The sequence below is a fragment of the Poecilia reticulata genome, linkage group LG13, assembly GCF_000633615.1.
Source record: "Poecilia reticulata strain Guanapo linkage group LG13, Guppy_female_1.0+MT, whole genome shotgun sequence".
In the NCBI taxonomy this organism is placed as follows: domain Eukaryota; kingdom Metazoa; phylum Chordata; class Actinopteri; order Cyprinodontiformes; family Poeciliidae; genus Poecilia; species Poecilia reticulata.
The window spans coordinates 25,082,193-25,095,317 of NC_024343.1; the positions used below are offsets into that span (position 1 = coordinate 25,082,193).

At 41.2% G+C, this 13,125-nt stretch overlaps 1 protein-coding gene across 6 annotated transcripts in view; it reads left to right on the plus strand.

Annotated features, from left to right (window-relative positions):
- Positions 1 to 12,710, plus strand: part of pax3b (paired box 3b) — a 28,874-nt gene extending 16,164 nt beyond the window's left edge. For 4 of the 6 annotated variants that reach the window (XM_008426212.2, XM_008426216.2, XM_008426211.2 and 1 more), the window contains exons 5-9: positions 608 to 807; positions 1,359 to 1,524; positions 3,012 to 3,226; positions 5,652 to 5,931; positions 9,434 to 12,710. In XM_008426212.2, the coding sequence (XP_008424434.1) occupies positions 608 to 807; positions 1,359 to 1,524; positions 3,012 to 3,226; positions 5,652 to 5,931; positions 9,434 to 9,468 (896 nt within the window). In that variant the 3' untranslated portion in view covers positions 9,469 to 12,710. Of the gene's footprint in view, positions 1 to 607; positions 808 to 1,358; positions 1,525 to 3,011; positions 3,227 to 5,651; positions 5,937 to 9,433 lie in introns of all 6 variants that reach the window. The other 2 variants (XM_008426213.2, XM_017308408.1) reach the window with 1 other exon arrangement.
- The last annotated feature ends 415 nt before the right edge of the window (positions 12,711 to 13,125 follow it).

The window sequence follows — 13,125 nt, forward strand, 5'->3', positions numbered from 1 at the left end:
AAGAGCCTGTATCTTTCCAAAAAGTTTCTAGTACATCAGTTTTTTCCTATTTCAAATGTGCTAATATATTTGCATTATAAACTAGACCAAAAATATGTGAAAATATTTTGTGTTTTTGCAGTGTAATCATTAATCAGAGGCTAGATTTCAACCTAGCCTGAACTTCATGCCTGAATTATTAAATTATAGTAAGTGAAAGCTGTTGCCTCTATAATAAATGACGAGAAATCTACAAACCTGTAAGATTTGGACACATTATATCTAATATGAGAGGCAAATTGGATTTAGTTGGTGTGCTTTAGATCATCAACCTCTACATATTTAAGTCACAATTTTATTCCTGCATAGCTACAGGATCGAAATAATTTGTCTTTCTGTAAGGTTTTCAAACCACCTGTTGTGCTGACATTATTTGGGTCAATGGGATTAATCTAGAGGTGGGAATATACAGTATTTTTTATCAGGTGTGTGCATGTGTGTAACACAGAACAAATTAACATTTTATTGCATTAGATTAGTTTTAACTCCCAACTACCAAAAGGGACAGAGTGAATGCACACTGAAATTGTAGACTCGTTTAATCCCTGTTCTCCTTTCTCCTAAACAGCGAGTCACTCAGACGAAGGCTCGGACGTGGAGTCGGAGCCCGATCTGCCACTGAAGAGGAAACAGCGGCGCAGTCGGACCACCTTCACAGCCGAGCAGCTGGAGGAGCTGGAGAGGGCCTTCGAGAGAACCCACTACCCAGACATCTACACCAGGGAGGAGCTGGCTCAGAGGGCCAAGCTCACTGAAGCTAGGGTGCAGGTAGGAACTTTTCTAGCTACTTCTGGGACAGTAGACACATCTAAACTCAGAAGTCATTAAATTTATATGAATAATTCTAGTATAAACCCAAAGATTGCAAATATATCTCCAGCTTCTAACACCAACACACACTTGTTGATGACAGGCATCCCTCTCACACTCATTCAGACATAAACAATGTGGCTTTATTTACTCTGTCAGCATTTAAGGACAGCCTGCTGTGCTCTATGTGCTCCGTCACATTAAATCACAGTCAAGTTCTGGTCCTGATGTCTCAGGGGGCCAGTCTGGACCTTCCTATTTATGATCTAGGGTCCAGAAAATTCTCCTCCACAGGCTCCATATGGGAAACATAAACAGGCCCAGCAGGAGTTACACCCATATGGGCTCAGCATGTCAGTCAGTGCAGCCAGCCATGATACACACTTTCTCTCTCACACAGTCTACACCTTCCCTTTCAACTTCTCACCCTCTGACAAGTATGGAAGCATTACACACTCAGCAGCAAATGAAACTCAAATATAAGTGAAATAACTGCCTGTCCTTTCCAGGTGTGGTTCAGCAACAGGCGAGCGAGGTGGAGGAAACAAGCTGGAGCCAATCAGCTGATGGCATTCAACCACCTGATCCCGGGTGGATTCCCCCCCACAGCCATGTCCAGCATCCCGCCGTACCAGCTCTCCGACAGCACCTACTCGCCGTCATCTATAGCACAGGGTACGGGACAACTATTAACAATCACTGGCTTTTGATTTTTGTGTAAAGTTTCACACTCCTTTAACTTTTTCATAATTTGTGATTCCGATAGACCAACACAAAATAGTGACAGTTTTTAATAGTGTTTTAGAATTTGTGTGATGCTGCATGTAACCCATGTGGATGTTGAGTTCAGGGTGATATGCGGTGTCAGTTTTTTTGTCTTTCTAAAATGTGTAAAAATATTGTTGAATTTGAACAGTTTGCTCAGCAGAAGTGTTGATACAACATCATAACAAGATGAAGGAGGCTAATAAAAAGACTAATAACTAATACCAATAGCCTTTTGTGTAGTATTGACTAAGATTGTCGCAAACAGCAATTAATCACATGATAAATTAAAACAAGCTCAATAATTTCCATTCTGATAATTCATATTTTTTGAAGGGCAATTTTGTTTCAAGAGATATCATAATCCTTTTAGTTTATGTTAACAGTTGTGTGAAATCATAATTTATGTGGTCATTTATAAAATAATTTTTTTGTTTAATTTATATTTTTGGTTATGTTTTATTCTGGATATTTAAAATGCCTTCCAGCCCCAGTATTACGGGTTCTTTACAAAATTATTGTTTATTGGTATTTGAGAGGGCAAACTGGTTTTATTACGCTATATTCAATATATTATTTGAAAATGGTCTCAAAAGAGTATTATCGTTTATTGCAAGAATGTCAGGAACAATTTCTCATCCAGTAAAATTGTTATCTTGGTAAGCCAGGTACTGACTGCAAACTTATGTTGAGATGTCTGTTTGTAGTCGGATCTTGCAGTGGTGGGATTGTGATGTGATTTACTTGAGTGACAGAGTTCTTTAATAAGTTTCACATTTTCATAATTATAATTTTCAGCCATTGTTAACTTCCAGATTCACTGTGTCTGGCTTCTTCTGGAGCAGAAATATTGTACATGTCTCATCAATAACATAAAAGTCGGATAAAATGTGACATGACCGTTAAGACTGCAGACGCTTTGAAAACTTTAGGATACATATTCAATTTAGTACCACATATGGAAGTGGCTGAAATCAGATTTTTTTTGAGTGAAAGATGAGAATTGGGCCGTTCAGATTGCCGTTCAAAGTCAGATATGGGTTGCATATGGGCAAAATACGCATATTTGGGTTGAATTTGCCTGTTTTGTGAATGTAGCCTCTGATATGTCTGCTGTGTGGTGTTATGGGATGCCAGCACAGTGGCCAGACTGCAGCTGGGGAAAACTTTTTCTTTTTAATATCCTTTAGGCTCCCTGTAGACACCTGACTAATCTCGCAGATCCTGTGGCAGTCTGGACAACCGAAAACTATTCTGAAGAGCTGCTGCAGCGTCATTGCATCTTTATTTAATTTAGAAGCCATGTTATATTTTTTTATTTGCACAGTTTTAATTTGCAAGATAGACAACAAAGTGCAAGTTTTCCCAAAATCCTTACAGTTAATCTCTGATTGTAGTGTCGGAGCCTCCCAGCACGGTGCACCGTCCCCAGCCTCTGCCTCCTTCCTCCAGCCATCAGGCCTCCGCTGGCGGAGGGCAGGCAGACGGCGGCTCTGCCTACTGCCTCGCCTCCGGACGCCACTCCTTCTCAGGCTACTCGGACAGCTTCGTGAGCCCAGGCGGGCCGACAAATCCCATGAACTCCGCAATAGGAAACGGCCTCTCTCCACAGGTGAGACACCAGGTACAAACATGTGCGAGCTGCTTCATGTCATAAAACAAAAAGGTGTCGTAAAACAAAAAAGTGTCATAAAACAAAAAAAGTGTCACAAGTTTCCAGACTTGTGATTGTGTCACACAACAAGTTTGCAGACTAAGTCCTGAACTCAGTGACGGATTAGCACTTCCCCTGTGGAGGAGAAATGTGCTATGACTCTTAAAGGACAGAGGACAAATCGCTGTGTGACAAATGAGAAGTGAAAAGACAATTACAGTCAATTTTCCAGGCATGAAGTCCCAAGGTCTCGGCACCTAGACGACGGGTGCAGCAGAGGAGGCAGAGGGGTTGGGACCCTAACAGGCAGAAAATGAGATTTCAGCTCGGCGCGGTCTGACTCCACAGAGTTTGAGGACAGCGACACACACATGCAGATTGGCATAGTTACAGGGACAAACATCCACATTCTGGGGATAATTGATCATCTCCATAACATTCACAGGATCAGCCAAGGCTTTCGCAACATCTCTAACACAAATATTACACGACATGGTTGAGCGCCACGTCTGAGACTGCTTTTCAGCAACAGACTACTGTTTTTTTTTTTTCTCTTTGTAACATGCCAAGCAAACTTTGTTCAAAGATTTGATGATGTGAGTGTTCCTGCATGCTTATAAAATATTCTCCTCTTCATTGGAAAAGTATCTACATTCGTTGATCTCTTTTACATTTTCCCACAAGCTTCAACATTTTTTGCTGGATTTTTGATCACAAAAAAGTAGTGCATAATGGTTAAGAGGTATCGAAACATGGCTTTCAAACATTTTTACAAATAAAACCAATCATTCACGAATAGATTAGTTTAAAAAGTAATTTGTTTCCATGTATTTCTGCTTGTTCAGTAATGTTTCTTTCAGCATTTGTTGGAAGCAGTAAAAACATGAGCAAAGACAATACTAGGAGCTTTAGGAGACAGAAAACTTCACAATTAAATACTACTTTGTTAGAATTGATGGCACAAAATCTCAAGAAAATACATCAGAGCATGTGTAATCTGACAACCGTAAGTATAAAACACTCAAGGCACCGTAAGAGTTTGAAGGCCATGTTGTGAATGGACAAACAGCTGAACATTTCTTGCAGCCTCAAGGGAAAGTTCTCCTGATGGCATTCTTTGAATTTTTGCCTCAGCATTTTTCCTCGTGAAAGCAGAAAGTTCTAATTTATTTGTATATGTTTCATGCAGCAAAGAAGGAATATCCTGTCTCAGATATTTCCCCCCCTCCATACCGACATTCTTCCCTGCTGAGCTGTGTCGATTTAGGCCGCTGGCAACGGCATCGTCCCAAAACGAAACACCCTGAATGTTGGGAGAGAGAGAGGCTCACAGGTAGAGAGGCATGATGGGTAAGGGTTTAGCTAGAGAGAGATAAAACGAAAGGCAGCATACAGGCACCCATCATTTTAAGTAGCACTTTTTTCCTGCTGGCTTTTTGCTTAAACAAACCCCTCAAAAATTTTGGTAATTTTTAAGGAAAATGTTAGCAGGCATGGGAGGAAACACAACTCTGCTCTCAAAATCAACATGGACTGCTCCACTCACCTCCCCTGCTAGGGAAATGATTTAAGCAGGACCATGTGTGTGTGTGGATGTTGAATAATGTGTCACTTAGAGGGGCTGAGAGGACGCAAAGAGCAGCGTACCTGCTTCTCATTAGGTCAGCCTGGAGGCCTTTGCTCTGCTAGAAAAAGGTGGGATATTTTACATTTGAAGGTAGCAGATTCAGTTTTAAAGAAGACAGAGTTGGTCTCACTTCCTTAATAATCGTACACAGAGCGCTTTAATGAAGGACAGGTAGATTTGATAAGCGACACTGGGTCATTGGTGGTTTTTCAGGTCTGTTTTGAAGCAGCCGTAATTCTTTGACCCACGGCTATTTTCCGTCTTTTGCGGGCCAAGAACTGTTTCCTTAAATTTGATTATCTGCTCGCTAATAAAGACCAGGTCAAGAGCTAAAGGATTTCTCCAAACTGCAAATCTATTCTTTGGTTTAACAAAGCCCAGCTCACACAGATCTTTGCTTTTGTCTTATCTCTCCGAGCGTATCTCTCTCAGAGATAAGTCCCTATCTTGTGCCACTGCTTTTTGGAGCAGCGTCAAAAAGAAATGTTAGAATAAGTGGAGCCATGGATCAGAGACAAATTGTTTAATTCCTCCTCTCTGGTGCGATCTGTGTCTGGAACTGACTTACAAGGAGTCTTTTGATGTCCTTGGCGGGGGGGATTTCCTTTGTGTATCCAAATGCTATGAACACTCACTTCTGTGCTTGGAAGAAACAAATAAATATATTAAGTGTATCAGAACCTTCAAAACCAGCAAAAAAAAAGATTTTTTATTTTTTTTATATCTCATAGTAATACTGTTTTCTCTGTAAATCAGGTGATGGGTCTGCTGAACCCAGGCGGCGTACCACACCAGCCCCAAAGCGACTATGCCATCTCCCCCCTGACAGGCGGCCTGGAGCCCCCCAGTGGCATGGCCGCCAGCTGCAGCCAACGCATGGACCACATCAAGGGTCTGGAGGGTCTCTCCAGTGTTCCCTCCATGTCAGCACTGCCCTCCCTGCCCAGCTCCCAGTCTTACTGCACCCCGTCCTACAGCTCACCAGGCTACACAGTGGACCACGTTGCGTCCTACCAGTACAGCCAGTACGGGCAAAGTAAGGTCAATAAACGTCCCCTTTTTTAACTCCACATACCTTGACATCTGCACTGGCAAATTCAAACAAATACATAATCAACATATTAGGAGGTTTTCTTGTACGTTCATTGATGTGTAAAAAAAAAATAATCAAAGAGGAAAAAAGACGCAAGTAAATTTCTCGTTAAAGTATTGATGTAAGAATCCTGAATCCTGATGTATTTTATTGAAAATTTATGGGATAAACTAACACAAAGTAATTGATTCCTGTGAAGCAGAAGAAAAATGAAACATGGGTTTAAAAATAGCAAGAAATTATTTATTTACTATTTAGGTGAATCATTAGTATATAATGGATATTAGTTGACTAATTTGGTTGAATTAAAAACTTATATTTTCATATTGTGCTATGCAATTTTACAGTTAGCATTTGTTATTGCAATATCAACATGTGTCAAGAAAATGTGGACTAATTATAATCAGTTTCTCCGTTGCAATATTCAGAAATAAATTCACAATTATAAGATTCCCTGATATCATGCAGTTCTTGTTCCTTATAAGTTTGCAGAAATACATAAAACAATCACAAATCCAGCTTTCATAATGCAGTATAAAGACTGCTTCAGGACTGCTTCTTCCTTAAAACAAAGGCCTTAAAAATGACAGGATTAATACATTTTTATGTTGCTCAAATAACGTTAAAAACAATATTCTTCTGAATCATCCCCATAGTTGTTCCAAGTCAGACTAAGCATGAACGTAAAGGAACTTTATAAAAACTAAATATCGCGACACATTTTTAAGATATCAGCTTCGGTGACAGACGTTAACTGATGTTCCTTTGAGGAGGAACAGAAAACTCTGCAAACCTTAAATTCCTTCTGACGAGAAAAAGAAACTTAATTCCTTCAAAAGTTAATTAAAAGTAAAAATAAAACATGTTCAGTTCTTTGTTTTGGGCCAATGCTTGGATCACTTTGTTCCAATGGTGAATCTGCAAATTGTAAACTGACAAAAGCAGATTTTTCATTTTCCTCCTGTAGCCTAGTTTATCGGAGAAAATCACGTCCGCTTCAACCGAAACCGTTTCAGTCACTCTTGGTTTTTTTGATGATTAGATTAGTTCATCTTTTTTTTCCCGACAAATGGCTAAAATGTAACTTTTAGAAATATGAAAGTTAAACAAAGCTGAGTAAAATTGTATGCCAAAAAGTAAAAATGCTAATTTAACAGCTAAATTAAATTAGGTTGAAACGACAGCTGCGTTTAGCTCTTTCCATTCATGTTGATTCTTTATTTTTTTATTGAAATTTACATGGAGAAAGCAGAGCCAAAGACAAAATGTATGCAGTGCCATAATAAGATCTACCAGTTACTGCATTGATTTTGATGTCTTGAAGTCAGATTGTAGTTCTGATTAATTAATAACTGTGCTTCCACCCACATAAATCAACAAAGTTGTGACAAAATACTTTTCTCAGTCCTCAGAGATTACATAACAACATCAACATTTAGCCAATTTTCTGTGTTTTTTATTACACTCCGGTCCAGCTTTCTGCTGGAATCTGCAGATCTTGATAATAAAACACTTGAAGCAAACCAGCCGGAGGAGAGCGTGATCATGTGCCTCAGTTCTAAGGTCTGCATCCACCGCGCTGCCTGTCCCTCTTCCTCCGCTCTGTCATGTGCTCTCAAGTGTTGGGGTTAATTGTGCAGAGCTGATTCAATATAAGCCGTAAACGTCCCGGCGCTGTTAGTGAGCTCCACGCTCGGTTACACGGCAGAGTCAGCTCCCATCAGGGTGAAGCGAGGCTGCAGCCCCGTCTGCTGGCCCCCCTCAGAGTGTTTCCCCCCAGAGGATTCCTGCAGCGAGAGGCTGCCTCACATCACATTACCCACATGCTAAAGGACTCAAATCAACTTCAAACAACCCTCCGTCTAACTTCGGAGGACAGCGTCACTCTCCGTCACAGCATGATTACAGCGGCTGGCGTTTCCAATTGTGGTCCGCAGGGGGTTGGCCAATCAGGTTCATCCACTGACCCCATGGCAACCTTAACAGAACCGGGAACCTTCAAAGAGAGCGGAGAGCTCGCCTCCGCCTGCCTCCATGTGGCTGCAGGTATCAAATGAATAACTAACTTAATATCCGAGAACAGCAAATGTCTAATGAAATATCTCGGTCAGATATCTTAATGTGGACAGAAGAAAGAGAATGAGAGTGTGGCAGTGTGTGCATAAAGGATAGCACACACACTCGCACACTTCTCTGCAGCGCTGCACGGCTGAACGGTCCATCTTGATGTGATTAATCAGTGCGACTGGATAGCCTGTGCGCGGCTGGGTTTGGAGCTGCGTAGGAAAAGGTCTTTTCTGGGGGTGGACAGATCCTAACAGCCTCTGGCAGGTCGACTATTGGAAACAGGTGGTCGGACTGAGGTCAGCTGGGGAAGCAGCGCCGCTGCAGGTTCCAATACTTCGTCAGAAACTGGACCATAACTGAGCTCTCACCGGACTGCCTCATGGAAAACACAGCGGCAATCCATGAAACGTTTGTTTGTTTTTAGTCGGGCAATGTCACTGTTGCCAAGGAGATGTCTTTTTTTTTTTTTTTTTCCTCTGCAAAGATTACCTTCCTGTCAGGGCAGCCATTAGATATTTTGTCTTTGCTTAATTTGTGAAGTCGTGCAATTTTCATAAAGCAATGACCCAAATTATAAAACAAGATTTTCGAACCAATCATTTGAGACATCTCTTCTACAACTCATGTAGTTTATGTATATTTTATTATTTTTTAATAAATCTGTCAACTTTTTGACCTGAACCTGAACAAATTAGCAGACGGTTTTCTATGCATTCATGCAAACTGTAGAATTGAACATAGTATCAAATATGTTGTATGTACAGTTCAACAAAACATTACTGAATAACCTAATTACTGTATTCTGTAATACATGTAACCCGGTTTGTTATGTAACCCAATGCTCCGAAAAAGTATTCACACCGCTCAAAGTTCCTCGTAGTTGATGCTTTAATTATAACCACAAACTTTAATTATAAATACAAATTTTATAATAGGCAAAAACAACTCAAAATTATGAAGTGGAAGTAAAAGGTTACATGGTTTCCAAAACTTTGTACAAATAAAGTATAGTGGTCAGTTGTGTTGTTTTAGCTCCATCTTTTGAACTGCTTTGTGCTGGTGTGTCACATAAAACTCAAATAAAATACATTGAAGCTTCTTGTTGTAACTTAGCAAAATGTGGGTGTGAATACTTTATGTACGGTGCTGTCCTGTCTATTTTTCCCTCTTCCTCACACCTCTTCCATCACCCTGCCCTGACCTTCCCCTCCAAATCACATTTGTCAGATGCTATGCTAACAACAGCCATATGTCAGCGGAACTAAAACACATGCACAGAATTTATGGCAGCCATATATCTCTTTTATCATCTTTCCACCTAATATTCCCTTCACACTGGGAATACTTTAACACTTGCTTTCTCCATTCTCTTTCACAGGTGCCCTTCCTTATTTGAGGCCTGAGATCACCTGATCAGCCATGTCACAGAGGGACACGTCCGCGACCGAAAAGCCTTAACATTTGGACCAAAATCTGCTTTCGTTTATTAGGACACATTCCCTGCTGCAGGATCTTCTCTGTGGAGCGACAGACTATTTTAAAAACATAAAAAAAGGGATCATAAGATAGAATATTAGAGCAAAGACTGCACACCGACAGTAGACATTCCTGCATCTGCCGCAGAGAGGCACTTTCCACTGACATTAGCAAAGATCACAAAGTGTCTCTGCTTGTGGCGTCTTTGGAAAGACCCCGAACCCGACTCTGCACGGCAGCCTACCTTAATGGGAACTGTTTACAGACCCGAGCGTTGCATCATCACTTGTAAAATTCCACATATCATCTTCAAATCAACCCCTCCCAGTCGCAGCAGGAAAAGGAAGGGGCTCAGTTGATTTTAGTTACGTTCACTCATTTGAGATGTCCACACCCCACACATGGAGAGAAATTCCAGAGAGAACGAAAACAAACACAAGCTAATGAATCTGGGGCTTTTTTTTCTTTTTTTCTACTGTATCAGACGCCCTAATGTACACTCCAGCTGTACAACAGGCAGAGTTCGGTCAAGCGTTCCCCCCTCACCCTGTCCCCTCAAGTCCCCCGTCTCTCCCTGTCTCCGCTCTGTCTTGCTGGTGTTTTCGGACGCCAAGGCGAAAATCCCGGCCTTTTGTAGTTTTTCAGAGCAACTCAGAGGAGGTCAAAGGGTGACTTAGGCGAAAGTGACAGATGAGAGAGCTGGCAGTGGAGGGCAGCGAAAGAAGTAGCTTTAAAGAAGAGTGGGGAGGGGCGGAGGGGACAAGCAAGATCGATCACAGCAAAAGAGAAAACCTTTAAAGGTCCCGTCTTGCTCAGAGAAAGCCAACGGGTCACAAGTCACGACTGAGGGACATTTGAGAAACAGAAAGAGTTAAAGACTGAAGGCAGCCGTTTGCCCAGGTGACCAAAAGTGCAATATCACATATCTTAGAGACCACCCTCCCATTAAAAGCTGTTTGAAGACAAATACATGCATAAGATACGTGTCTGGAAGTCTTAAGAAACACTTTGGATTCATACCTTGGATCAAATTTTGAACACGTGTGCCTTAAAAGCTTTTGGGTCCAAAACAAATAGGCAACACTTCTAACACTGAGGGGCAATGTTTCAAAAAGGACGAAGGAATAAAATGGAAGAAACACAAAGCCAAAACTCTGTAGTTTATTACTTTGTGTTGCTTCTGACCTATTTATTGTCTTGCAGTTTGCAAAGGAAATAAATGCTGATTCGATTTCTGATGCCTAAAGTCCTGGTCTTAAAGCTGCAGTAGGTAACTTTTATAAAAAATATATTTGTTGTTAAAACAGTCATTGTGTCATGACTCTGAGACAGATCATCTGCCTCCTCCCTGTGGTTCTGCTGCCATCTGTAGAAATACACCGCTTGTGTGGGGTGTGAGCAGTGCATAGAGGAGCTTGATTGACAGCGCTAAGACCTTCCACCTGGCTCTGATTGGTTGTTTCTGACCAAGCGGTGTATTTCTGCAGATGGCAGTAGGACCACAGCGAGGATGCAGAGGAAATCAATATTTTTCTCAGATTGTCTTAACTCAAATTTTACTGTCAATACATGGTGACAGTTTTAACAAAATAAGTATAAATACATATGTTTTTAGTAAAGTTGCCTACTGCAGCTTTACATATGCACTTGTTGTGGATATGAATGTCAGACTCATTTTGGGAAACTGAACTGTTCACAAGAACTGGGTGCACTACTTTGGATTTATTGCAAATTTTCTTCAGTCCAAACTGGGTCAAAAATATACATGCAGGCCCCAGTTGTACATCCAACCTAATATTCGGTCATAGTCCCATAGCAGGTTGCAGAGAAACCAGAGGAATATCCTCTACTTCCAACACAGACTGGGAACTTGACCACTCTTCTAAAGGTAATGGTCATTTAAGTTGGCACATACTCGGCTTTTCAGCTTAGTTCATACTTTCTCTGGACTTAGGGCGGCACCGTCATACAAGCCTGGTATTTGTTGCCTTTATTCAGAAGCCAATCGGATGTTTGTTTAATTTCATTGCCCTGCTGTGTCCAACTTTCATTGAGTGTTTGAATTGGAGGAAATGTTTACAACCCAGGAGTAGCCATGCCTCTTCATTACTCCACTCAGTTTGTGTTATCCACTGCTACCACTGGAAGAATAACTACCTCATCATGATGGCATCACCATGCTTTGTGACTAGATAGCTACCAAACAAGTGAAACTTGGACACAAATGAGCGTTCCAACAGGACAATGATACCAGACACATAAAACCTTTTTAAAGGGGAGCCTCTTATTTAAAATCAACATACACCCCAAAAAATGTTGCTTTGATTGTGTTATGCATTTTTAACAAATCCTTGAATCTCCCATGGCAGCCATTTGGGGGAGTCTAAACACCGCTCACACAAAATCTATCCCACTCCTTCAGACTAAGGGCAGCAGCAATTAGCAAACACCTGTTGTAACGGCGCGTCTGCTGAGCTAGGACTGGTTGTAAACAACATCATGGAGAAGCATTGCAGTGATGATGTACTGAAAGCGGAGCGTCTGAAAGAGTTGGAGCTTCTTAAAGCGACCGAGGTCCATTTTAAGGCGTCAGATTTAGTTATAACGCAAAGTCGAATTTCTGCGCTCCATTTTCATAACAACTGAAGGCAGCATGGTGACTTGATTGTGCTATAAAATGAATCAGGATTAGAAGAGTGGCCAAATATTCAGCGTCATGTATGCGATGAGTTTGTTGGTGGGTATAAAAAGTGTTTGGTTTCTCTGTATCTTGGTGTCATTAAGAGAAATATTCGCTTAATGACACGATTGAAAAAGAAAAAGAACGATTGAACTGCATCACGAAAAAAAAAAAAAAAAAGCCTAAAATGACATTCATGTCCTGATAAGTGGGTGCACATTTTTGAGCAGAGCTGTACATATCTATTGTTATTACGTGGTGTGTGTCAGCAGTGTTATGGAAAACTATTCAACGCGGTCCAACAGAGTGGCGGCTTCAAAAGTACTTCACCCATAAAACTTCCAGAAGCGCTTTTGTTTTTGTCCTTCAGACTGACGCAGCCCTTTCATTCCCATGATATATATTTTTTTGTATTACTTGACAAAGCAATGTGACGTCACGTCATGTGTACAAGCGCATTATAATTTCTATTTATAATAAAAGAAAACCCCTGAAAATAGCTGATGTTTTGATCTATTCTTTTTGCTAAATGTACTCTTTGTGCTATTTTCATTTCGTGCTGCATGCAGAGGAAGAAGAAAGGCGAGCGAATGAGATTCCCCTGTAAGGACGAATGAAAGTGCACTCAGAGATAAATGTGTACTTTTGAAGGCGGCTCATGTGAAGCTTTCAAACCAAAATAGGCCTGCGATCAGCAGACACATTAGAGTTGACGCTGAACACAGCAGGCTTTCTCGCGGATGCAGACATCTGCATTGGTGCTTATTAATACCCCTCTCCACATACTTACTGTAACAAACTAACTTTTGTTTAGCAGCCTCACGACGCAGAGAGCGAGCCTTAAAGCATATTGTACAAACAGCCGGCACCCTCTGAAACCCCCCCACCCCCAAAACCCCATGCACCGTGCTCAC